Source organism: Ylistrum balloti, unplaced genomic scaffold (assembly GCF_031769215.1).
Source record: "Ylistrum balloti isolate Yb309-2 unplaced genomic scaffold, AGI_CSIRO_Ybal_v1 Utg370252, whole genome shotgun sequence".
NCBI classification, from domain to species: Eukaryota; Metazoa; Mollusca; class Bivalvia; order Pectinida; family Pectinidae; genus Ylistrum; species Ylistrum balloti.
The window spans coordinates 208,393-234,317 of NW_026782201.1; the positions used below are offsets into that span (position 1 = coordinate 208,393).

At 35.4% G+C, this 25,925-nt stretch overlaps 1 protein-coding gene across 1 annotated transcript; it reads right to left on the reverse strand.

Annotated features, from left to right (window-relative positions):
- Positions 1-853: 853 nt before the first annotated feature.
- Positions 854-25,925, reverse strand: LOC132552506 (protein HIRA-like). The gene is made up of 27 exons (XM_060216688.1): positions 25,811-25,925; positions 23,634-23,696; positions 23,278-23,388; positions 21,845-21,935; positions 21,292-21,380; positions 18,415-18,510; positions 18,094-18,176; positions 17,733-17,810; positions 17,132-17,299; positions 15,775-15,825; positions 15,354-15,410; positions 14,991-15,061; positions 14,204-14,309; positions 13,603-13,833; positions 12,756-12,847; positions 12,254-12,506; positions 10,478-10,563; positions 9,904-10,057; positions 9,671-9,766; positions 9,153-9,313; positions 8,790-8,951; positions 8,343-8,401; positions 7,974-8,076; positions 7,432-7,554; positions 6,440-6,603; positions 5,354-5,445; positions 854-4,824 (listed from the first exon to the last, which is right to left on the reverse strand). Exons 1-27 carry the CDS (start codon positions 25,845-25,847, stop codon positions 4,711-4,713), a joined length of 2,991 nt encoding a protein of 996 aa, XP_060072671.1. The 5' UTR covers positions 25,848-25,925; the 3' UTR covers positions 854-4,710.

The following is a 25,925-nucleotide window of genomic DNA, read 5'->3' on the forward strand; positions in this document are numbered from 1 at the left end:
CCTGTAAGGAAAGTAATAAGAGACAAGATATTTGGTAAATTAGTCTGCCACTGAATGTAAAATCACATACCTCTGCTAGTAAAGATATGTCCCAACTAAAAAGTTCCAGAGTCTAGAGGTGTAGAAAATAAAGCCTGAAAGAAAGATTACTTTGATGTAGGTCAAAGGTCAAAATACGTCAACATGGCCAAATTTTGAAACACGACACACTATCTCACCAATGTGAACTCATACCCCAAATATGAAATTCCTGTGACAAATGGTGAAGGAGAGAGAGCTTGACATGACAGTGGACTAAGAGATACTAGGTACTTCAAATTAATATATGTAATAGTATCTATGTTAATAGAAAGCACTATCAACCTGTGCTATCTCTATATAGGCACGAGTGGTATTGTATGTTAAACATGTACAGTGGAAAGCATTTCTCTGCCTTACGTAAATAATATGTATAATCTGTGTGGTAACAGGTGTTTTGAATACTAATTACAAAATATTTCCATTTCAAAACATTTATGTCTTTTGAAATAAGATACAAACTGCAGTTAGACAGCATACATCCTTATCTACTCTGTGGAGCTGAAACTGACAAGCACAATCACTTGTGACGGTTTAACAGTGGGGTTCAGGACTGCAGTTGACAAATCATGTCGGTTATGTTGTAAGTTCTACTTAAATCTGCCTCAGATGCCTCTTAGGTTTCTACAATCTAGACTCTTAGCATCACTGACCTGTTCTAGGTGGATGAAACAGCTGTATAATACAGTTCAACTTGTTACTTAAGAATTAGGCTGAAATAAGAAAATGATCATTATTGATTTCTTTGGAAGCAATGATTACACAAGACAGCTGGTGATATTTAGCTACTTTTATTCATTGTTGTAGTTCAAGTGAAATAAGTGTTTATTCACAAATCGCCACATACATTGGAAACTCATGGGCATACCTAATTTGTCTTACAATGGTAACATCTGTACACTAACAAGGAAGGTATTGATAATAAACATTAACCTGGACACATACAAGCCATGGATAGGGCTGATGATTGTCTTAGTCCAGTCTGGGTAAGAAAAAGGAGAGAATTCGAGGTAGGGATGAAAGGAAGATTTAAACAGCTGTAGAGAATAGAACTAGATTTAAAATGTCAGCACTATTTACTGCATTTACTATAATCAGAACACTATAAATAATGAGATGTCAGAATTGTAAGTCAGCAGTCTCCAGGAAATCATAATAGTTTTATAATCCCTGTCCTTGATATGGCATAACAGATGACCCTCACCACACACAAATAATCTCGCATCATTAAATTTACGATTCCATTACGTACGCACACATATCCATCCCGGGCATTAAATATAGATTTTGCAAGGTGTTTGTATGGTCCTTTAATTTGCCTTATTCTCTACCACAAATTTTCCTATATTCCCCCCCACCCTCCTAAATGCGATCCTACTTTTCCAAACCAACATTCCACAATCAGTATTCTTTGTACTGAAAGTTTGAAGAATTTCTAAACAAATAATTTGATTTTTAATTGTCTGATAACACAAAATACTAGGGGAACTATGGGCATTTAATTAAGGGAATTTAACTGTCTTCTAGTTCTGTGCTAGTTGAATGTGAAAATACACCCCTTCAATGATGAATTAAGCCATTAAAACTAGACATATTGCTTAAATGTTCACATTTTCCCGTTTCAATCAAACAGACATATGATATCACTGACAGCATATTCCAAATCTGTGGTCAAAGTTGACAAACTTTCCCCTCCCAAAATACCATGCAAAATCCCTGTAATGACCTTTCAGTGGCACTAATAAACATAAAACCTTATAGGAACTCAACACTTCTGTGTCACAACCATGTTGGAATGGAGTGGCTAGAACACTACTCTTACTAACATCCAGAGAAAGAAAGAGGTACCGCTCAAAGCACTTCCTCCTGGTAAACCATTCAGTATTTCTTAAAATACTGGTGAATCTTTCCTTACAGAGATAAGGAAAATTGTAGGCTACTAGCCCTGATGTAGAAGTACTGGGATACAATGTAATTCAACATGCATTCAAGTGTATTTAAATATACCAATATTTCACAATGATTATAATAGGCCTTGACATGATATCCTATTTAACAAGTCTTCATTTAAAACCATTTTACCAAGAATTATAACAATAAAAATGCCTGATGCTATGTCTCTAAATGTGTAACATGACTGGCAATATTGCTGTGATATCAGTATGGTTAGTGTACAAGACTGGAACTATATTGCTACAGTAATAAACCAGTTATTAGACTGTCTAGTCCGCCTTTTTGTAATGCAGAGTTATCTGCTCTTGTATATTAATTGTTACCAGGTAAGTCAATCATTTGTAAGAGTAACACCATGAGAAAATGACTGACTTTAATTACGCAAACTAACAATGTAACAGTCATTAAATGATCACAAGAGCAGATAACTCAGCATTAAAAAGGATTGAATATGCAAGACAGATCCATGACCTCACCATAACAGTGACCTTGTAAGGACACCCGCATACATCTGTTATTACTTTCATAACAAAACAACAGGAGAGCTGGAGTACAAATTGTCTTAGTGTCATTCATTATTCACAGGTTATATCTAACATAAACACTATTAATAACTAACACACTAGCAATATTAAAGCTATAGAAAGTGAGAGAATAACAAGTGAAACTTGGATCAGCACCAGTGATCATCTAAAACTCATTATCTAACAGCAAACTTCAGCTCATTTATCTGACAGTTTGACCAGCAGTTATAATATTACCTACTAATTGTATTGTACATGATTACACTTTTAAAGCAGATCTATTTGTTAAATGGGTTTATCACACCCATTTCTCAGCTTCCTGAGAAACATAAAACCCTACAGGTAGAGATTGTCAAACCATACACATAGGGTCTTCACCTGAGGTTGTGTAGGACATAGCTCTAGAGAACTGAACTATCCTGGCAACTTAAAGCAGATTTTAAAGAGATTTGTTTTGTAAGAACATAAATGGTCTAAGTGGGGCAGATTTGTAAACAGGTGTGATATAATGGTCTTAAAGGTCTTAGAGGGACAAATTTGTAAACAGGTGTGATATGGAGGTCTTAGAAGGACAGATTTGTAAACAGGTGTGATATGGAGGTCTCAGAGGGACAAATTTGTAAACAGGTGTGATATGGAGGTCTTAGAGGGGCAGAATTGTAAACAGGTGTGATATGGAGGTCTCAGAGGGGCAGATTTGTAAACAGGTGTGACATGGTGGTCTTAGAGGGGCAGATTTGTAAACAGGTGTGACATGAAGGTCTTAGAGGGACAAATTTGTAAACAGGTGTGATATGGAGGTCTTAGAAGGACAGATTTGTAAACAGGTGTGATATGGAGGTCTCAGAGGGGCAGATTTGTAAACAGGTGTGATATGGAGGTCTCAGAGGGGCAGATTTGTAAACAGGTGTGATATGGTGGTCTTAGAGGGGCAGATTTGTAAACAGGTGTGACATGAAGGTCTTAGAGGGGCAGATTTGTAAACAGGTGTGATATGGAGGTCTTAGAGGGGCAGATTTGTAAACAGGTGTGATATGGAGGTCTTTTGAGGGGCAGATTTGTAAACAGGTGTGATATGGAGGTCTTTTAAGGGGCAGATTTGTAAACAGGTGTGATATTAAGTTCTTGGATAGTTTTATATACACACTGATTTTACATATCAGCTGTGTCTAAAATCACATTTATCATTTGAAATGATTCATTTAATTCAATTCAAACATTATACACACTATATATTAGCCGGGCTAAGATCTTTTCCATCTGTCCACTCTTGGGGAGTGTCACTACTCATTTATTTGATCAGTAACCTTTTCAGATCATATTACATACTGTTACAGCCTTGGTTTCTCGGGGCCTTAATAAATGTACTCATACAATGGTGCAACAAACTTTTCAAATGGTTTGTTAGTGACACAGATTTAAATATACACAACTACCTGTAATATGTTTATCATGTTAGAAACTCAATTCAACTCGGAATTAATGGAACTGTATTCCTAGTTTGGAATTCATATATATCTATCATGCATCAGAATCCTTATAACCATAACCTATGACCTCATTTGGTAACTGTTCTGATATACTGAATCTTTGTTAAGACTTGCCCTATGTCTGGAATTAAGATCTGCCCTTTGTTTGGAACAAGATCTCCCTTAGTATGGAATTAAGGTGTGTTCTGTGTCAGGAAATCCTGCAAAATAAGCCCTATATGTAACATCACATTAGGATGGAGCATTACTTTGTCCTGTCCTACCTCAAATCGTTCACATTTAATGAGACTCTTGTCATAAACACTTTGACAATGGCGAGTACTTATACTCAACTTATACATGGAGTGCTTAGCCTTGGATTCTGTTTCACTAACATCCCAGTGGTTATGTAAGCAGTATGGTGATGAGAGTTACAAATGCTTCCGAAAGACATTTGTTTAACAAATCATTTCTGACACAACTTCTGAAGATCCTTACAAGTGAGCTGATGTCTTCTTGGAATCCTTAAAGTAATCCAACACTATTTGAAAGAAAATGTGATGCTTCAAGGAGAAGTTTGCACATCCTATAGTGTTCACATGTATGGTGTCCGATGTAAGTGAGCTCTTTGGCTGTACAGGGACTTACTCTAGATATTTTTACCTGTCTATCTACATGAAGAATTTTCACCTGTCTATAGTATCCAACTGTTCCTGATATTCAGTAAACAGTCTCTGTAGGTTTAGATTTTTCCCAATTAATGGTAAAATCTCTTGCAAAATATCTCTCTTATCCATACCCTGTCAAAGAAAAATAAATAAAACTGAGAAATAGTTACTAGCAAAATGTCTATCAGTGGTGAACATTAATTATCATAAAGAAATTGCTCTGAAATATATTCATCTCTGACAGTCAACAAATAGAAATCCAAAGAATGAATATCAGTATCCAAATTCCATAGTACTGCAAAATAATTTATTTTTCTGGGGCTAAATTTTCGTGGTTTTTCAAAACACTACTACTTCATGGAAGTTAGAATTAATTAATATAGCGCTACAGTTGTAAATATACTAATCACGACAGTAATTATAACACTTCCTGGATAAATGAATTCAGGGATGAAGAGAAAATAAGAACTCAATGAAAATATATCCCCCATGAAACTTAACAACTTTACAGTATATATTAATTACTAAGGAGATGTCATCTTGATGTTAAGAAAACCTTAATTTATGCTGTTTCAAAGCTTTAATTTTTGAAATTAACTATTTGAAAGTGGCTATATTCCAACTTTAAAATGTTATTGAGATACTAATGTTATATGCTTACCAGAACACATGTGTTCCAGGAGGATTTCCGTTTGTTTTTGTATATAGGACCTAGTAATTCATCACAAACTTCTCGGAGCTTTGTTTCTAAACCTGGAACAGAAGTTTGTAAAACAACATCTTAGCTACCTGTAACAAATTACAACGAGGATGAGGAATATGTTGTGACAACAGCAAATATGTCCTGCTCTATCATATACTGTAAACATGGGGGTGTTAAGATATTACTTTCATGATTTCAAACAAACTGTATGCACAAGGGGTTATTTTTGCCATCACTATACCCTGTCCTATTAAATGCTTACCTTAATATGCATGTGATAATCACATGAGGCTGAACGACTTCCTAATATTTAGTGGGAATTCCCCCCATGTGTAAGTCTACAGTAAACCACAAACAAGATGGACCATAATTACAAAAATGCTTGTAACTAATATCCTGTAATAAGCCTTTGTGGCCAGCACATTACTAGTATTTCTGATGTCTCACTGAGGGACAAGCCACATGCCTTTCTCCATGACAAAATCCAGGTTATTTTATTTTCAAAATAGAGTGGGCAGGACCTTTGACCTTGACAGATGAAAACCAAATTCTAGACCTTGATAGTGTGATGCAATAGTGTTGATTTGAAGTTAATCTCTCCATGGGTTCATTAGATATAATGTACACTAGGTTATCACAGACACTTGCATGGATGCACAAAGTGATCATTAAAAACAATCCCCTCCTCACCCTTACATCAGAAAAGGTTAGATTGACCATATTTCCCAATTTATACACAATCCTTGTACAAATCAGTTGTTCATGACTAGTAGAATTTTTCAAAAGGAAAAGATGACTGAGTGTTAAGTCCAGCAGCAGATGGAATAGCACAGTGAGATAATAAACTGTCCTCACACTTCATACATCAAAGATTTATTAAACAGAAAGATAGCAATAGTCCTTTTAATGATTTGTGTGAAAAATACTTCGCTTTTACTATCAAACTTGTCTTCTATAACCTGAACTATAACAAAAAACAATATATTGTCTTTTCCCTACAAATGTCTACAATAAGTATGTATAACATATATATTTGATACAGACCTTCCTTGACTATGTAGCGGACATATGTGTGCAGCCAGAACTTGTACTCCGCCCCAGACTGGAGGGACACACAGGCTGTAAGCTGGGACTCGAGGTGACTAATGGTGGCTGTCTGCTGGAGGTGGTGTCCTGAACTCAGTACTCGACCAGCCAGGGATCCAAGTCTATCATTACAACATGTAAAATTGACGGTAATTTTTAACTGAAATCATTTTAGGGAGAAAAGATTAATATTTGAATATTGTCCTTCTCTGGTGCCACGGGAATATACAGTATATTGTTACATTCACTATCTAGATCATCACTTCAGTCTGACAAAATGATAAGCCCTAGGGGCTAAACAGGACCTTTCAGAAATTCTTCCATTTAACAAAGAATTTCAAATATGGAAAATAATTTCTGAAATAACTTCCCTTTTAGGGTCTCGGCCTTGTGGTCAAACAAAAGTCTGATTCACTATTCTTAAAAATTGATTCAGACCAAACTTGGACAATATTCTTTTACAGAAGGATTTTTAAGAACTTTCATCCCCCCCACCCCCCCATTTGGGCCCCATCCCTCCCAATGGCCAGGATCCACCATTTATACAAAACTGATTCCCATTCATCCAAGAATACTTCAAACAAAATCTGAGCAAAATCCAATCATTCCTACAGGAGAAGTAGGATTTCGGAGAATTTACTCCATTTCCCCTTATGAGCCATGCCCCCTCCTACCCCAGGGAGTCTAGACCCAATGTCATGACAAAATTGATTTCCCTTCACCCAATTAAACCAAAAGAGGCTGTAATGACGCCAGCAGCCCTCGAGTGCCAAGTATGGAGGTGGCTGGTGTGCAGTGACTTACCTGTCTTGAGTGCTGAATATAGGGTGTGGGGAATATGGGGGGTGGGGGTGGATGGTGTGTAGTAACTTACCTATCTGTAAAGGCTGCAGTGAGGCCAGTGGCCCTGGTGTCCTGAGTATAGGGGTAGCTGGTGTGTAGTAACTTACCTATCTTGTAGAGGCTGCAGTGAGGCCAGTGGCCCTGGTGTCCTGAGTATGGAGGTGGCTGGTGTGTAGCTATGGTGATCCGAGCAGTGCTGTAGTGGATCATCTTTGCTATATAATAACGTCCTGCAATAAAAGAATAATGATAACATTTATTAGTATCCTGAATGTCATTCTTAACCAGCTAAGAATTATTGAATCTATAAATCTTTTTATCAGTTTATTTGTTTCCGAACACCTCTAAACATAACATGGCAGTCTCAACTAATAACCAATTAACAAATTGAGATGGTAGTTTGATTCTCCTTCATTTGTCTTAGACAGAACATCACAGAGATATGTTACAAACACATTGGTGATTCAAGTTTATACTGAATGGTCTTGTGATATAATTCTTCAATATTCACATCATTATTACATCTGTAGTGATACTAATATACCTTTATGTATGATAGGCCATACTTTCTTAAATGATCTTAACAGAAATTTATTATACATTATTGTCCAATATCTAGGACACATCAGAGCAAGTAAATATCACTTACCAGCATGCCAGATCGGGTGAGAATGTATAAGATTTGTGTGTAGATAGTGTTACCATGGGTACACCATCCTTGGTCATGGATGCTCGCGTGATGTTATCCTCTCCTGTAAAGAGTATATTAAGTATTTACCAAGAGTGACCTCCCCTGTGAATTGCCTCAAGTAATTTCTCATGGGTAATTTTCCTTGTTGAATGATAGACAATATCAAAGCACACTCTGAGTCATGTTCACCATATATATATTGAGACCTACTATCACTGAATTGATTTTTTCATATACCAATTTTTGTAAAGTCTAAATAAGAAATGAAATATCTTCAAGTGAAGTGTTGACCTTTTCTCTATAATGGAACAGAGAACCTTTACATACCTGACATGATAGTAGAAAGGTTAACATCTTTTATCACAGCAGATTTGGTTTGCATATTCCTAAAATGAAAATATCATCAATATACAATCCACTTATTATCAACATAGACCTGTTTTCATTCTAGAAAAATGTTATCTGCATATTTTACTATGTTTTCCCCCTTCTATCAATGGATTTCCATGAAAATAGAGTATTACTACCACAAGTTCAATTAGTTAATTTTTCCAAGGATCAATGGAGCTGTATTGCACTTTAATCTTATAACCCCATAAATTCATTAGCCCTGAGACAAGATTTTAGCATTACACTCGGAGACAATACATACATCTGTGTTGTTTTTAATATTTCCCCTGTTTTCCATGTGTTTTCTCTTTCCATTTACTTAAGTCAATAGTAAGCCACACCTGATACCTACAGTACTTCCTGAGTATAACCAACAAGACTTACCACACATATAAGCTGCCTTTTTGAGAGAGAGCCATTACATAATAATTATTGACTGCCAGTCTTGCCACCCTAGAATTGAGGACAAGCTGGGGCACTAAGCGACGCCCACAGGCTGAGTAAACATGTACAGATCCATCTTCACATCCGACACAAATTACCTCCCTGGAAACAATTAAATGGTCTAATTTAAAAAGGAGAAAGATTAAATTTTGATTTAGAAGAAAACATTATAAAAACATCCATTATTATTTCCACTTTATGTCATCTTCTGATTTACATCAAAACTCACGTAAGTCTTTTTTCTCTCAAGAGTTCATTCTTAGACATTTAAAAAACTTGAAGGAAATGAGTATAATTTCTTACCTAGACCCTTCCACAGCCAGGATCCTAGCAGTATGAACCTGCTCCCATTCTCGTACACCTTCTCGCACATGCTGGATCCGATGTACCTTGTGTGTTCCTAAAGGAATGTCATTTGTCACCTCCAACATTGAAGACTTGTCATCAGCTGCACGCCCTTGGATCTAAGTAGGATATCATGAATTAAAATTTCCCTTGTTTTGATAGTTAGAAACAAGAAAATTCTGCTATTCAACGAACTTCTGCTATTCATAATAAACTAGTACACACAGTCAGTCAAATATTTTGTTACAACAGCCATAATTTGTTTTAAGTCAAAATTCTGCATCATGACAATGACTACATGGTAAAGTCAGCAGTTTGAATCCCCAAATATCAACTTGTATCCTTACATTGACAAATTACTTCTGTGTAACAACAAATGATCCCTATTAAGGCAATTTTTGATTGTATGAGGTATTCTGTCCTAGCAACATCCAAGGTCATACAAAGATGGTCGCCATGCCAGAAAATGAACTTACATATTTGGTGAAAGATTTTTCCACCGATGGTGTTGGAAGTTTGAGATCAGAACTTGTTGCTACATATCGTATGGTTTCTTTCTCTACATGGGTTTGCTGAAAGTAAAACATACTGTTATTGAAATGTTAAGTTGACAAAAGAGAAAATGTTTTCCTTAACAGGTTTTCAAACCGTTTTCACTTCCTTTAAATTTCACTTACAAACTTATAAACAATAGTGATCTTCCACTTACTGGTGTGGAGGGTGTCGAGGACATAGTCGCAGCCAGAGCTCTTTCCTTATCTACTTTACGAGGTCGGCCCCTTCTCTCCAAGCGCTCCCCATGAACCCCATCATGTTTACGCTTCACTCCCTTCATCTTGTCCTTAACTCTGTCTTTTTCAGGTCTGTGTGTGATAAATTTGAGACCATTATGTGTAGTGAAAGTTTGTGAAACTTGGAATCATTATCAAGGATATACTACATAAAGCATCCTCTAAACAAACATGTTCATCTTACAGTTACAAACCTACCATAACTGTTATCATTTACAGTCGGTCATCCTTAAAAAGACATAGCTGTTTATAGGATTCTAGACAAAATGAAACTGAATTCTTCATCATGGCAATAATATTTCCTTTTTTTAAATATATACCGCCAACTTTTAAAGAAGGGGTGAAAAGGGCAAAAAGGAAAATATGAAAAGTATAAAGTTATTTATACTATTGTAGACATTCATCAAACATTTTAAAGTCCATAAGAAGTTGAAAGACATTGGAAACTGAAGATTGAGATTATCCAGCTGACTGTAGGCTGAGCATTCTCACCTCTCTGGGGTGCTAACTAGAGTTTTGGATTTCACCTTCTCTGGCTTATCTGCACTTTCTTTCACAGGTGTAAGAGCAGCCATCGGCTAAAGGATGGAGAATAAAGGTATGTCCATCAATGTTCATGTAAAATGTGTATGAAATGCTCTCCCAGATTGATTTATACCTTACAAAGTCTGGCTTATTTACATTATTTCAGTAACATTTAGTAACACGACATATCTTAAAGGTTTCAATATCCTTTTTAAATCTTCCTAATTTATAACCACCATTATCTGACTCAAAACATGACATGTTTTCTTTCATCTAAGTCTATTTCTGTTACTTGGGTTTAGTTTTCAAAAAATTGTGTTCTTTTGCTCAATTTCTGTTTTCAAGGTAAAACTGAATCCAATTAAACATTGATCAGTCTTTCACCTCAATGTTACCGATGTACTGTCACCATGTTCATGCCGCTGACAACTCAAGATAACATTCAGTAATCTACAACTGTACCTGTTGAAGAAGGGAACCAAAGGCAGTCTCATGTGGGCCAAAAACAAAAATTATACAACAGGTCCAATGGGTCGGCAGCACTCACCGGGTATACATGTACAAAGAAGTTTGACCACTGTGACCTTGAATATAAGTCAAGGTCATTTCTTTTCACAAACTATGTCAGGCTGCATCCTAGGAACATATCAACCAAATATCTTGCCTCTAGGCATTTCAGTTCATGAGAAGAAGCCGTTTGATGGTTTTTAACAAATATGAATCCTGTGATCTTGAATATAGGCCAAGGTCATTTCTTTTCGCAAACTTTCTCAGACTAATCCAAAAACTGTTTTATTTCTTGTAACACAGAAGTTTGATATTTGTCAACAAAACAAAAAGCCTGCAAATCCTTCTTTATCAGAAAATGTCTGTACTAAGGGGTCAAGGGCCCAAACTTTGCTACACTGCACCTTCTTTTTTTCTCCGCACATAAATTTTAACAAAAAGGAATACTGTATTTTCCAGATTATAGGCCCTCGATAGTCAAGTGTGCAGTCTATATGTGGACGAAAAAAAAAATTGGCAGAATAGAGGGGGAAAATGTTGGCCTAACATACGAGTATGAGAGGTCATAAACTGGTTTAAACAGGAACCACCTGTTTGAGACTGAAACAAGTCACGCAGAACCATTTGCAGTCCTATACTAAATGACTTGAAGATTGCAATTGAATAACCATCTCATGGATTTAATTAATCATACCAGTTAATATGTAACACCATAGATACATTCTTGATTTTCTTGGTTTCTTTACAGCAGTATATGCAAGAAAGAGTAGTGGATGTTTACAGTAGACTATTGCACCCTGGGATTGAAAGAGGTGATGAGGTCGAATTCATGAATGGCATCAATGTTTGCTTACGATGTTGGCGGCTTTGATGCAGCTTACAAAAAATATATTACAGGATTATAGGAACTGTATCAATATGCAATGGCCTTCATTATTATTTTACAGTACAGACAAGCTAAAAATGGCTCTGAGGTTTATATACTTGTGCAGATTATAACCCAGAAAAGGCAGTGATTCTGTAACTGAGGGGTTAAGGGCCCTGAATTTTGTACACTGAACATCCCTATTGTATGACCAATATATACACCAAGTTTCATGATCCTTGTCTAACTGTCGGAAAAATAGAAAGACAGATGGATGGACAAAGCCATGACTATATGTTCCCCGAAAATTTTCAAGGAGCATCAAAACACATTCCCTCTCAATTAAATTAGTAAACCTCTGGCTTTCTTACCTGTATAGAGGCATTGATGGGTTTTGGAGATTCAGCCCTGATGCTAGATTTTGGTGTGGCCTCACTGCTAGACTTTGGAGTGGAGCCTGCTGGGGGTGAAGACATACTGGCTGTCTGGTTTGACTTGGGTGATGGTGAGGCAAGACCTGGTCGTGTTACAATATTTTGTTTCTCCACACGAATCTTACTGGTGTCTTTAGAGGTGGTAAACTTAATACTGCTACTTATTGCACTGTATGGTGCAGGGATGACACTAAAATAAACAGTGAAAATGAGTCAGTGGAGAATAACTAATAAATGTAGGACTAAATGGTGTGAAAAAACTAAGCTCAAGTAAGTCTTCATTGGTTCCTAACCTGAAGCCAGATATTCCTTTTGATTCTATACATTAGGGTCTTAAATAATTATATGTTGTTCACACACACACACACCATATCAACCTCTTTTTATAAGAATTCAGATTTTCACAAAACATAACATGACTTCAATCAGGAGCACCTACCTGCCACTGACATCAGGTTGTGGACATAGAAAAATTGGAGTGATTCTCCTGCGGCCATCAGGTGTCTTTGTTTCTATCTGCTTGTCTCTTGGCTAGCAAATCAAATCATAGCATTATTTATTTTATAAATATTACAAACATAAATTATATATAAACAGAAAAAAAAATCAGTACAGACTTTTTTTTTGTTAGTTTACACTTATGAATAAAAAGTCTTAGATTTAAACATCCTAGGGTCATTATATTTTAAAACACTGAATATGGGCCTCATTCCCAATTGGATTTATTACATTTTATAGCCCAATTTCTAAAATACATCAGCTTACTTCTTAAGATTTCCTTCCCACCTGATCAATTTCCTTATTCAAATGAAATAAAAATGCCTTTTTTGAAGATAATGAAAAACTCCCTGAATGTAACCTAATGGCTTTGTGATTTTACTGGTGATTTAAAAACAGTTCTAATGAAACACTTCAACATTTCCCCTATTTATCAGTTACAGAAACACTGACTAACACAATCTAGCAATCCTATTATGAGAGTTCTGAATAAGTTTGCTTTGCACATATCATCACAAAATTACCTCCAACCACATAAACAAATACTTTAACAAAAATCAATCTAATGGAAATTTTGAATGTAACTTTTTGCTACATATTTTAGAAATTTTTTAAATTCTTTTAACTGCGAACAATATGCCAGCACAATTATCAAATTTCTGTTCTATAAGGATCAAGACTTGGTATACCGATTGAATGTTCTGTTTGAAGACAAGTCATGAAATCATGTTAAAAAATAAATCCTATTTGAGTTTTAGGAACAATCTCTTTATATCACATTTGTGTACCTTAAATGGCCCGTCTAATCCATTCATTAAGGATGAACGACTGCCAGAGGTGTCCATTTTCTCTGGCGTCTCCTGTTTTGATAACAGCTGTTGTTTTTTCTCCTCCTCTTGTTTCTGTCTCTGTTGCTGCTGTAGTTTCAGTAGAGCGGTTGATTCTATGATCTGATTGGCAGAGTTACCTTGAGTTTTTGCCGTCAAGCATCTCCCATAAATTTTCTCCAGGAACATGTTCTATGAAAGAAATGATAAACAATCAACATGATTTTTCAATTGGTTGTAAATATCTATAATTTCCCATTTTTAGCTTGATATTATTTTATCTGTGTTTTCCATTAAAAATCTATTACTATCAGAAAATATTAACAAAAGATAAATGATTTAGATAATCAGATTTATATAAGTGTTCAAAATCTGGATAATTTTACAAACAATTCACAAACAGGAATCAAGAAATGTGATGATTACTTTATCACCTTTAAACTTGCCAAAATTGTTAAATGCTAATCATTTATCAAATCCATAGACACACTAGTACTGAATGAATTCATCAGAGGAGGAGTAAAAAGCCAAACATTTAATACTTGGTAAGTACTGAACTCACCATCTCCTTTTGTGACAGGGCCACACCAATCTCTTCGGGACTGAAGTCCACATATGCAATGCTGCCGTCACACGACCCTGCCACTAACTCCATTCCATTCTGTCCCCTAAAGTCAAAAGATCAAACCTAATGTGATATTTTCCTTTGTTTCAATATCATCCTTCTTTTACATATATTCCCTTCATCAGAGAGAACAATGCCAATAATTTACAATTTACTGCTGTGCTTGAGATAATCCATAGAATTAAATTTGAGAAGACAAAACATGCTGGTAACCAGAGAGGAAATCTAAGAGACAGTAAGGATTTTAATTAGCAGATGATCAACTGGGATTAGATTGTTTGACTGAAATATATGATGTAACAGAATTGAATGTAAACTAGATGTGTCAGAGCCACAAGAATGCCCCAAATGGCAACCACAAGAAGTTTGGAAGGTTTTTGTTTTATTGACTTTGTTAAAAGGTATTTAAAAACTTCCAAGGGAGTTATGCATGGTTCTCCAATTATGGCCTTTGCTTTTGTGAATATTTAAATAAAATTCTGAAAGTTCAGAAAGAAAAAAAAAAAAAAAAAATGTGAAAGAAAGGACATATTGACTAACCTGACCTGCATATGAACATGATACAACTACATTATAAATTTCAGTTCTCGGTCTGTATCTGTTATAGAGTGACAAAATGGAAACAAGATTATGAATGGACTGAGGATCAAGAGCAACACTATATTACCCCGGCCATGAATTGAAAAATTCCTAAAACTTAATCAACATCTGTCCTCACACTTACCATGAAATATCCAAAATGGAATTGGTAAACAAATCATGAAGAACAACCAGTGGCCTTTTCAGGGAAGTCAGCTGAAAGGAGAGAAATCAACATTTATTTCAGGAATTTGAACAGACATTTTAGGTCATCTTCAGTCATTTTCTAGAAACCATGATTTGGTACCATGGAAGAAATTTGTTACATTATGGCTTATCTAAAACTTTTATTACTAATTACAGCCAAGTTACATTAATCCTGTTACAACCAATCTTGTACTTTTATGGGACAGATCTGCAATTGTTTCTAAAATTGTCCCCAGCATCAAAGGGCTTTTGTTGGAAACAAAAAGTGTATGGATTATTATGATCATAATTCTGAACTTACCCAAACTGACAATGACTTGTCCCGACTTCCAATTGCACAACAAGTGTAATTCTGCACCTACAAACATGGACATGTTGTGTTGATATTAGTGCTGGCATCTCTTCAAATAATACAATAAATTGATCATAAAGTAATGATACATTTTTTATCAATACTTTAATCTCTGCCATTTTGGAAGTAATCAGTGTTATAGAAAACAGTATTTGTTACAGCTAATAATATATCAGCCATTCAGAAATCATGGCAGACATAACAGATTATCTAAAAAAATTTAAAACTGTTGTTCAGTAAGACTTAGAAATTTGCCCATGAATTTGGACAACATTAGCAAAATAGATCAGATTTTCGACAAATAACCACTCAGAGGCCTTGATTGCGTCTCAGTTTTCTGTAGTATGTCTGTAAACTCTGAAAGTCTTACCTTTTCTGACGACTTCTTTGATTTTTTGGAAAAAATGTTTGGATTGAATCTCTGCAGTGAAAAACAAAATAACATAAGTTTTATACCTGGAAATTATGACACTTTACGTCTCTCATATTTCACAGAATATACAAGGTTTACAGATGTAACATAAATGACTCAAAACAATGTTGGAAAAGGGAAAAGAAAAATTTCAACAGACAATGTCTATACCTGCTTCACAGTGTAATGTAACCTGAATGTACCAGAAATAATCTACAACTCCTACATGACTGATGTCTTGAAAGGAATGTTTCTCCCAATAACCTGATAAATATCAAAATAGGGTCTATTCAATCATACACCAATTCATATCATTGTATGACTGATCGTTTTAACTTCTCTGGCTGTTCAATAAATCTGTTCACCTATCACCAGTCTGTTCATCCAGACATAAATTAGCAGAATCTGCAAACCAGAGCAATGCTAGTTTGAGACAAATGCAAATCTTAATCTAAATATTTTCCTGAACAACCAGTCTATCAAGATTTCAGTATAATACTTGGATTGTCTCACACAACAGTATACATGCATGACACTGTTTTGAAAGATCGTGTCATGGTTTACAGCATGCATCTACCATCAGATAATCTGTTGGAACATTTCCACTAATCAGAAAGCTGGTTCCAAAGGCTTTGGCAATAGGCTGAAACTGTAACTGTGATACATATAGGCTAAAACAAGCATCCATATTGTGATCTTCTGTTTAGATTGAAGTTGACACCATCTTATTCTAATACAGTAGACATATTACGATTATTGTAAAATCAAATGAAAGACAACTTTACAACAGGTTAACCTAATTTCCTTGGATAAATAAATTCTAGTATGAACCTAATATGAAGCCAATAATTGTTACATATTTATTATGCCAGTAAGAGGATGAGTATATGCCAGTAGATGGAGTCATGAATAAGATATTGTGGCCCTGCTTTATAATAAGGTTACTGTCAAGGGTTACTCTGGAAGAAGGAGGAATACTACCTATTGTGGAAAAATGAGGAATTTTGGATAGTTCCTCTGAAAAACCATACCACTTTGGGAACACTAAACTTTTCTGGTAGTGAAATTTGTCTACATTAATCCCTGATTTTTACTACCAGTGTTTTCAGCCAGACCGTTTTTTTAACACCAGTTTCATTGTCTAGCTGTATGTCTTGTTGGGCAACTAGTCTGTTGATATGAACAGATGAATTCATTGAATTATTTTTTCATATTGAATGTCTAGGGATTTCTTACACATAGGTAAATATATTTAGAGTGCTTGTACCATAAATGTTATACAACGACTTTAAAAACACATCTAGCATATTTTTACCACAGATGTGATGGCTTTGCGATGTCCCACAAAATCCAGAGTACACTTCCAGCCATCTCGTTCAATGATCTGGGCTACCGGTCCAGAGTTGTTCATGGCATGAGCAGATACAATGTAGTGACCATCTGGTGACCAGTTTAGTCTTAGCACATGGGTCGTACCTCCACACTGTAGCAAAAAAAGGCAACATTATTTTGTGATTTATATTGAACCTGCACAGGTCCCACTGCTGAAACACCATGCAGATTCTGAGATACCATATGGGGATGTGATAACATTACATTCCCCTTACATGACAATGTGTACTAAGGCAGGTGTATGTGAATATGGGCATCATGTCTATCTGTTTACTTACATACTCCGGGTTAGAGGAAATGAAGTAAAAAATTGAGGAATTAAACATAAAATCTCCCTAAAAAGAAAGTTATCTGCAATTGTGGCACATTCTTTCCCTGAAAATTACAGAACAAGATGATACATTCTTTATAAAATCTTTGATGTTTACAATAAAAAAATCATAACACAGAGGGGTTTAACAGATAAGTGAAACTTAAATTTGTGAGATTAGCTCCAACTTACTTTCATTAGAGAATTCACTCACCTCCTGGAACGGTTCTGTTATAACTGACTCTTCCTGCCAGTCTTTGGTTCTCCAAATCCTCACACTTCTGTCATCAGACTAGAAAGAGATATACTGATTAACAATTCAAAATCTTTTAATAGTAGAATTTATATCCGTCTCCCAATACTCATGTAATTCGAAATTTGCATGTGCCTCAGATGGAGCTTTCTTTCTAATTTCTTTTCTTCTACTTAGTTTCTAAGTTGTTTTTGTTTCTAAACAAATAAACAATCTGACATTAATATAAAAGTTTGAGTTTCAAAATTTTCAACTATGGATTTATTTACAGCTATCTGGGTTTCCAGATTCCATTTCAGTCATTGAAAGTAAGATGAGTTACCTGAGAGGCAAGGTATTTGCCGACAGGATCCCACGTCACCCCCTTCACTAGACCTTTGTGTCCTTTCAGCATCACAATTTGTTCTGTTATCATTAAAAATACTTCATAAAAACTCTCAGACATAACAGCAATGCTAGAGCATACTACTTTGAGACCAAAAGTGCACTGAGCTTCAATATCTTATAAATTATAGTAAAGTGGAGGACATATTTAGTGATATCTTTTTCAGCAATACGTTTATCAAGTAAGTATCTTATCACTATGATTATTAGATGTTTTTCTTAACTTCTCCATTCCTTGAACTAATCCTTGGCATCATACCTGGAAACTTCTCTGCATTCCACACAATGACTGTGTTGTCCACACTACAGGTGGCCAGCCATGCATCATTACCAGACCATGACAAATCCAGGATATCTGTAACAAAAAACAACCATCATTATCCAAAGTCAAATCCAGGATATCTAACAAAAACAACCATCATTATCCGACATCAGATCCAGGTTATATGTAACAAAAACAATCATCATTATCCGACATCAGATCCAGGTTATATGTAACAAAAACAACCATCATTATCCGACATCAGATCCAGGTTATATGTAACAAAAACAACCATCATTATCCGACAACAAATCCAGGTTATATGTAACAAAAACAACCATCATTATCCGACAACAAATCCAGGTTATATGTAACAAAAACAACCATCATTATCCGACAACAAATCCAGGTTATATGTATCATTATCCGACAACAAATCCAGGTTATATGTAACAAAAACAACCATCATTATCCGACATCATATCCAGGTTATATGTAACAAAAACAATCATCATTATCCGACATCAAATCCAGGTTATATGTAACAAGAACAATCATCATTATCCGACATCAAATCCAGGTTATATGTAACAAAAACAACCATCATTATCCAACACCAAATCCAGGTTATATGTAACAAAAACAACCATCATTATCCAACACCAAATCCAGGTTATATGTAACAAACACAACCATCATTATCCAACATCAAATCCAGGTTATATGTAACAAAAACAACCATCATTATCCAACATCAGATCCAGGTTATATGTAACAAACACAACCATCATTATCCAACATCAAATCCAGGTTATATGTAACAAAAACAACCATCATTATCCGACATCAGATCCAGGTTATATGTAACAAACACAACCATCATTATCCAACATCAAATCCAGGTTATATGTAACAAAAACATCCATCATTATCCGACAACAAATCCAGGTTATATGTAACAAAAACAACCATCATTATCCAAAGTCAAATCCTGGATATCAGTAACAAAAAAGGCTATTATTACCCCACAACAAATCAAGGATGAAAAAAACCTTGATTTACCTTCCCACAATGACAAATCAAGTAACCTGAAAACAGTAAATCTAAGACTTATGCACACATGTACAACCAAAAATAAACACCAATCTTCTTGGAAGAATGATTTTCCTATAATAACTCCAGGATAGATAACTCTTGCCAAGGGTAAAGGAGACCTGAAGTTAATGCTAATCACTATCTGCATAAAGTGTCTTTAGATCCTCCTAACCATAGCCAGAACTTGCTTCTACATTAACTGGATCTAGGTAGTAAATTATGAAATTTCAGACAATCAGGCTTGTTTTGGTACTGCCATTCTGGGCCCTTGGGAACCATGAGCCATACATAAACAAAAACAATTCCTAATTTTGCTTCATCTTTTGCCATGGAAATTTCTTGCTAAACTTTATAAAACTGATTTGGAGGTTTTTACGAAACTTGCATAAAATAACATTTGTTTACTGACAAATAATGAATGCTCTCACAACACACAAGAATGTACAAAGATGAATCTGTCTCAGGTGACCTAGTAATCTACTGTTTTGATAATAATTACCGTAAATATTCGCGTATAGTGCGCACTCGCGTATAGTGCGCAGGTACTTTTTGGAGATCAGATTTAAAAAAAAAAATCTACAGAAAAATTAATTGACTGGTCACTGCGACGAAACATGTGATGTGGTCTGATCCATTGATAATTAGGAAACCACAATGAGCGTGACCCTAACACATGTAATTACCTTAAGTAAACAAATTTACCCAGGTGACCTAACAAGCATGAAAGGCTTGGCTAATTGTATAATTAACGGTTAATGACAGTTAACACGTTGAGTATGAGGAGACTGATGACACCCGGCTTGGGCTGAACGCGTACTATTGGTCAGAAAACGATGTTGTTTTAACTGTCTGAACATTTTCAATCCTACCTTGTCCCCATAAAAGCAGGTGGTTTGTTCAGTATAGGCATGATCTTTCATGGTATCTGTACCCACCGCGGTATCCGAAGGTATTTAATGATAGATTGTTTACACCGACTTCGACATGGGGAAACTGTGAACGCTATTTGACTATGCCAAGAGACTGGAGTTTCGTGCCGCCGGTCGCCATTTCGACATTCCAGAGTGAAATATCAAGGCACGGAAGAAAGAAAAGACCGTCTAATGTCCCAACCACTGACCAGAAGGGCTGACATAGGTGCGACAGCGAAACACCCAGAGATGGAGAGAGAGAGCTGTTCAACTTTGTATGCGATCGCCGATATCCCGGCATCGCTGCCAGTACAACAGAACGGCGCGTGCAGGCCATGCAGATCAAGAGAGGTCATGGGGTCACCAACTTTGGGCATCGGTGGGATGGGCTGTCCGATTTATGAACAGAACGACAATCGCCTAAAAACTTCTGGATTCATTGAATTCCACAGATACATCATCAAAATGAGGCAGAAATTCAGACACTACTATAGCCCCGACCAATAGTAAGACCGACAGGAAACGAAAAAAATCAGATTCACCGTAATGCTAGCGTGAATGGCAGATGATTAAAACATTTTATTTTTTTGTTGTTTTTATCTCCAAACTATCATATAAGACCGATGACTTTTACATATAACTATGTGAAGGGAGGTAATCCAATATGGCGGATGCAAAACTCGGGAATGATAACCCCAGGAATGGCATGTACCTGCGTATAGTGCGCACCCCCTTTTTGACACGACAGTTTCAGCTTAAAAAAGTGTGCACTATATGCGAATATTTACGGTAAAAACATTACATATATATGTGTTTCAGAAAAAAGAATTGGCTTTGTAATGTTGGGAATGGAAGATCTATGGCTTACCTCCAGTGTGACCCCTGAGTGTACTGGCTGGTCTCCACTGCTCAACATTTTGTTTACCAGAACCAAATACACTTGTACCACCAGCATAACTGCAATCAGAGAAACATATATGATGTTACTTTTAAAAGCACTTACTGTTTTAACACAAGTTTTCCTAATGAATAGAGTTTGTATTGAAGGTTAAGAAAGGATTATGCAGATGCCTTGTTCACATCATAACACCTGGTAAATGTGTTGATCATACATTTTATAACTTTTTTTATCAACAAAAATTTACAAATACATTGAATTTTTTACTAAAATAAAATCTTTCTCAGAAAGTTGGTTTCACTTTTATCACAAACATACAAATCTCTAGTTTTGATTTCATGATTTCAAAACTTGAAAATTTCTGAACACAGTACCAGTGTGCAAAAGTTTCTCGTTTTACACCTATTAAAGAGATTTAACAAAATGTTACAGTTATTTACATCCAGGTGATATTCCATAAAGTACTAAACATTGCATTATAACAAGAAAGCCAAACCAAAATAATCTACAAAGCAATACTTACTTCGATATCTGCCAGACCATCACCAGCTTGTCATCTCCTGCAGAGGCCAGGTACTTTCCACTGCTGGACCAACGGACACAATTCACACAAGCTATATAAAGATAGAACATCTAAGGTACAATACCCAATCTGCAAGTTCAATACATGAGAAATCCAGATTCCGAATTTTCCCGAAAAATCCAGATTTCCTTGACGCAATCAGATGTTTAGACGACTTGAAACTAACCAACCAGTTTTGGCTTTTGTTTTTTCGAAGCGTCTTCAGAAGAAACATGTATCATTCTGAGCCTATATTGATTACATGTTAAAAAATAAACATGCATAAATGCAAAAAAATGACACATTGCACAGTGGTAGTAACTTTTTAAGAACTTCAATGATAATGATGATTATAGTTACAAATTTGCTATATGTTAAACTTACAAATGATAGAAAGTTTTCCTGAAATCCTCAATAATGACTGGGGCAATGGAATTGTAAGACTTTTGAAAATATGTCTTACAAAGAAACAAATCATTAAGAAAACAAGAAAATACAAACAAAAATTCAATAAAACTAGGGCAAAATACAAACACAAATTTAATAAAACTAGGGCAAAATACAAACACAAATTTAATAAAACTAGGGCAAAATACAAACACAAATTTAATAAAACTAGGGCAAAATACAAACACAAATTCAATAAAACTAGGGCAAAATACAAACACAAATTTAATAAAACTAGGGCAAAATACAAACACAAATTTAACAAAACTAGGGCAAAATACAAACACAAATTCAATAAAACTAGGGCAAAATACAAACACAAATTTAATAAAACTAGGGCAAAATACAAACACAAATTTAATAAAACTAGGGCAAAATACAAACACAAATTTAATAAAACTAGGGCAAAATACATACACAAATTTAATAAAACTAGGGCAAAATACAAACACAAATTTAATAAAACTAGGGCAAAATACAAACACAAATTTAATAAAACTAGGGCAAAATACATACACAAATTCAATAAAACTAGGGCAAAATACAAACACAAGAATGATTTACACAGAAACTCATGAAAAAGTACAAGAAGTAAGCATCTTCTGCTTCATCAACAACACGACATCTTGGTCAATCAAAGTACGTTATATCACCTTTCCAAATGAGAACACATAAAACAACAACTGAAACACCACACAAACCATGAGCATCAAACACATCCAGTTTCATATCATCAATGAAACACAATATTTCTCAATGAAATCATTATGATGACCGTAAAACTTTCTCCATAATTTTCATCAACCTGTATCTTATGAAACCCTACGTCACGAGTTTGTCCGTCAGTTGACAACATCTTGAATGAAATTGTAATATTGGGATCAGGCCATTGCATATTGAATCAGTTGTCTTCCACATGAAATGAAACTTTCACAGTATAATTTTACCTAGGTGGTTGTCCATCTGACAGAGGAGTTTAGGAATGCTGTCGTCTTTTTCTTCCCTTTCATCTTTGATAGGTCCCATATTCCAAATGGCAACCTTCCCAGAATCTTCTCCTGTTGAGAACAAAATGAAAACTATCACCTGAACTGACAATAATTGATCATCAATGTTTCTGATAGCAAGCAAACACTGTTGCAATGTTGTACTCACTTCACATAAACCTCAACAGAATTTACTCTTTTTATGTCTATATTAAACCCTGGTTCTGATTTCACTTACAAATTTAGACTGTTAAAACTTTGTCTTTCACAACTGCAATGCTGTTAAAGACAGCAAACAATGTCTATATTTTAACTACCTTGACCACCAGTAGCCAGACGAGATCCATCTGGGTGAATGTCCACTGAAAATATTGGTTTTCCTGCAACAGAAAATGAAAGAAACAAACTAGTATTTAGTAATCAATCCAATTTAATAAGATTTTTTCCATTTAAAAAAAAAAGCGAAAATTCATTGAAAGATGAATAAATAACAATAAACAAACAAAACAGAAAGATATATATCAAATTATAGTGTATAAAGTATAAATGAAAACATAAAACACTTATTAGTGCAATATCTTGTTTTACCTACTGCAAATTTTGCAGATAACACTTTCAAATTATCTTTCAGTTTAGCCATTTATACATACTAGTTATTCTAAAATAAACACCAAGGAGCTAACATACAGATTATGGATCAGAACGCTTCATCAAGTCATTTTAATGTGGGGTCTCCTTGTACATAGGATTTTGTGGCTAACTGAATAAACAAACTTCAGAGGACGTATTGTATGTCATCCAGTGCAGTGGGGGAAAAGTGTCTTTCCTAAGGACACAAAGTCGGACACTCTACTGATTGAGCTACTGTGATGAACTGACTGAAGAACAATGAAATAGCATTCAAACTACAGTCTGGCCAGTATTTAAACTAGTTCAGTGTGATAAGCATTAAGGTTAAATTGAGTGTCTGAATCAATTCTTGTCTTGAAGCTTATACTCTTTCGACAAATGTAAAATTTTGCTGGGTTGTGTCATTGTAATGTAAATGGAGTACCATAGCAACTTCTATAATAGTTTGAAAATGGTCTTTTTCATTCAACTAGCATTTATCATTCTTACTTCATTTCCAAAGAAGATGATAATCATACCAGATACCAGATTTTTTCCCTGTTATTTCATACCAGCACTGAACTCAATTTCATATGGTTGGCTTAACTTATCAACTTGATGGCTTATCAAGCAAGTCTTGGTATTAAGGTCTGGAAATGGAAAAGGTCATGGTCGCTATGTAACAGGAATGACTAATGAAACACCCTGTACCCATGGACATTAAAACAAAGTGTGAACCTTTGGTCTCGAGCTGGACACTAAGCTTGACTAAAGGGGATATTCCATTAAGTGCTGCTACCTAGATGACCTCAATTCTCTCCTTCTATACTACTTTCTCTTTCAATTTTTTCCAACCCTGAAGACACTCACGAGCTGGGTCTATATTTTATATTCGTGTTCTATCACACTGAGAAACCTGAGTTGGGCACTCATCAGGAATGGGGTTTTCACAGCTTTATCACACTGCTGTATCTTGACAATCTTTCAACTGTATAAGCATTGTTCGTGAAACTAAAAGCCATTATTTAGTTCATGTCATGTCTGATTTGAACTGATGACTACAGTTTGGCTACTGGTCAACTGACTGAGCTTAAGAAAAGACTTGTCTTGTCGAGCAATATATTGTGCCTGTATATTTTACCTATATTATATCCTTACCCTCCAGAAATTACTTGTCCTCAAGTTTCCATGGGTTAGTGATGTTTGTGAAAGTAACGCAACATATCATTTCCAAATTCTTATATCGACATCAATGAACTGAAGGTTATTTTTTCATTTCAATCCCTCTGCTAGAATTCGACCTGGGACCTTTTATATATTTGTGTGATGTTCAAGCGGATCCACTTTATAGAAGTACGGTCTAGTCGAAAGGTATATTGCGGCTAGTATTTTACCAGGGTTACACTTATGCATTCTATACTTGATTAAATATATAATGTATATCTCTGGGAGAATGGAATGGACAATATGTCCCTCTATTTCCTAAGTCGCTATAATAAAAACAGGCGATGACACCTGTTGTACGCTTTCTCCAATCCAGATCTCCAATTGTACAAGCATCAGAGATATGACAATGGATTCATGGAGTCTAGATGCGACGAAAAATGTCTTTGGTCAGCTGGAAATAATTTAGATTTGATAAGATTTTTTACCGAAAACAAATCTGGAATAAACTTGCAATTCACGAAAAGTCGGTGAAACAGCATTTAATAAAGCACCAATGTAATTATGAAAATAGGGCTAAGCATACAAAATGTCTAACGTAATACATTCAGCGAAAAATAAAAACTGCAGTGTGACCAGTGCATGCGCAGCAATTTGCATCTTCTGCACTTGATATTAACGATTTAGAATTTATTTGCAAACGAAATAAATCACTGCCTACCACCATGGTTGACCCAACTTGGCTTCAGAAGTCGCATGATAAGGAGATCTGCCTGCACGTCATCAACAACGAAAACTTGTTGTTTGTTGTCCCATTATTTTCTTATCCCGGGCAA

Excerpts from the sequence above, each read along its gene's own strand:
- LOC132552506 (XM_060216688.1), bottom strand. The coding sequence starts at position 25,847 with ATGCGACTTCTGAAGCCAAGTTGGGTCAACCATGGTG. Across the intron at positions 18,177-18,414 it reads GAATGCAGAGAAGTTTCCAG|AACAAATTGTGATGCTGAAA; the intron begins GTATGATGCCAA and ends TAATGATAACAG. Across the intron at positions 12,848-13,602 it reads GATTAGACGGGCCATTTAAG|CCAAGAGACAAGCAGATAGA; the intron begins GTACACAAATGT and ends TTGATTTGCTAG.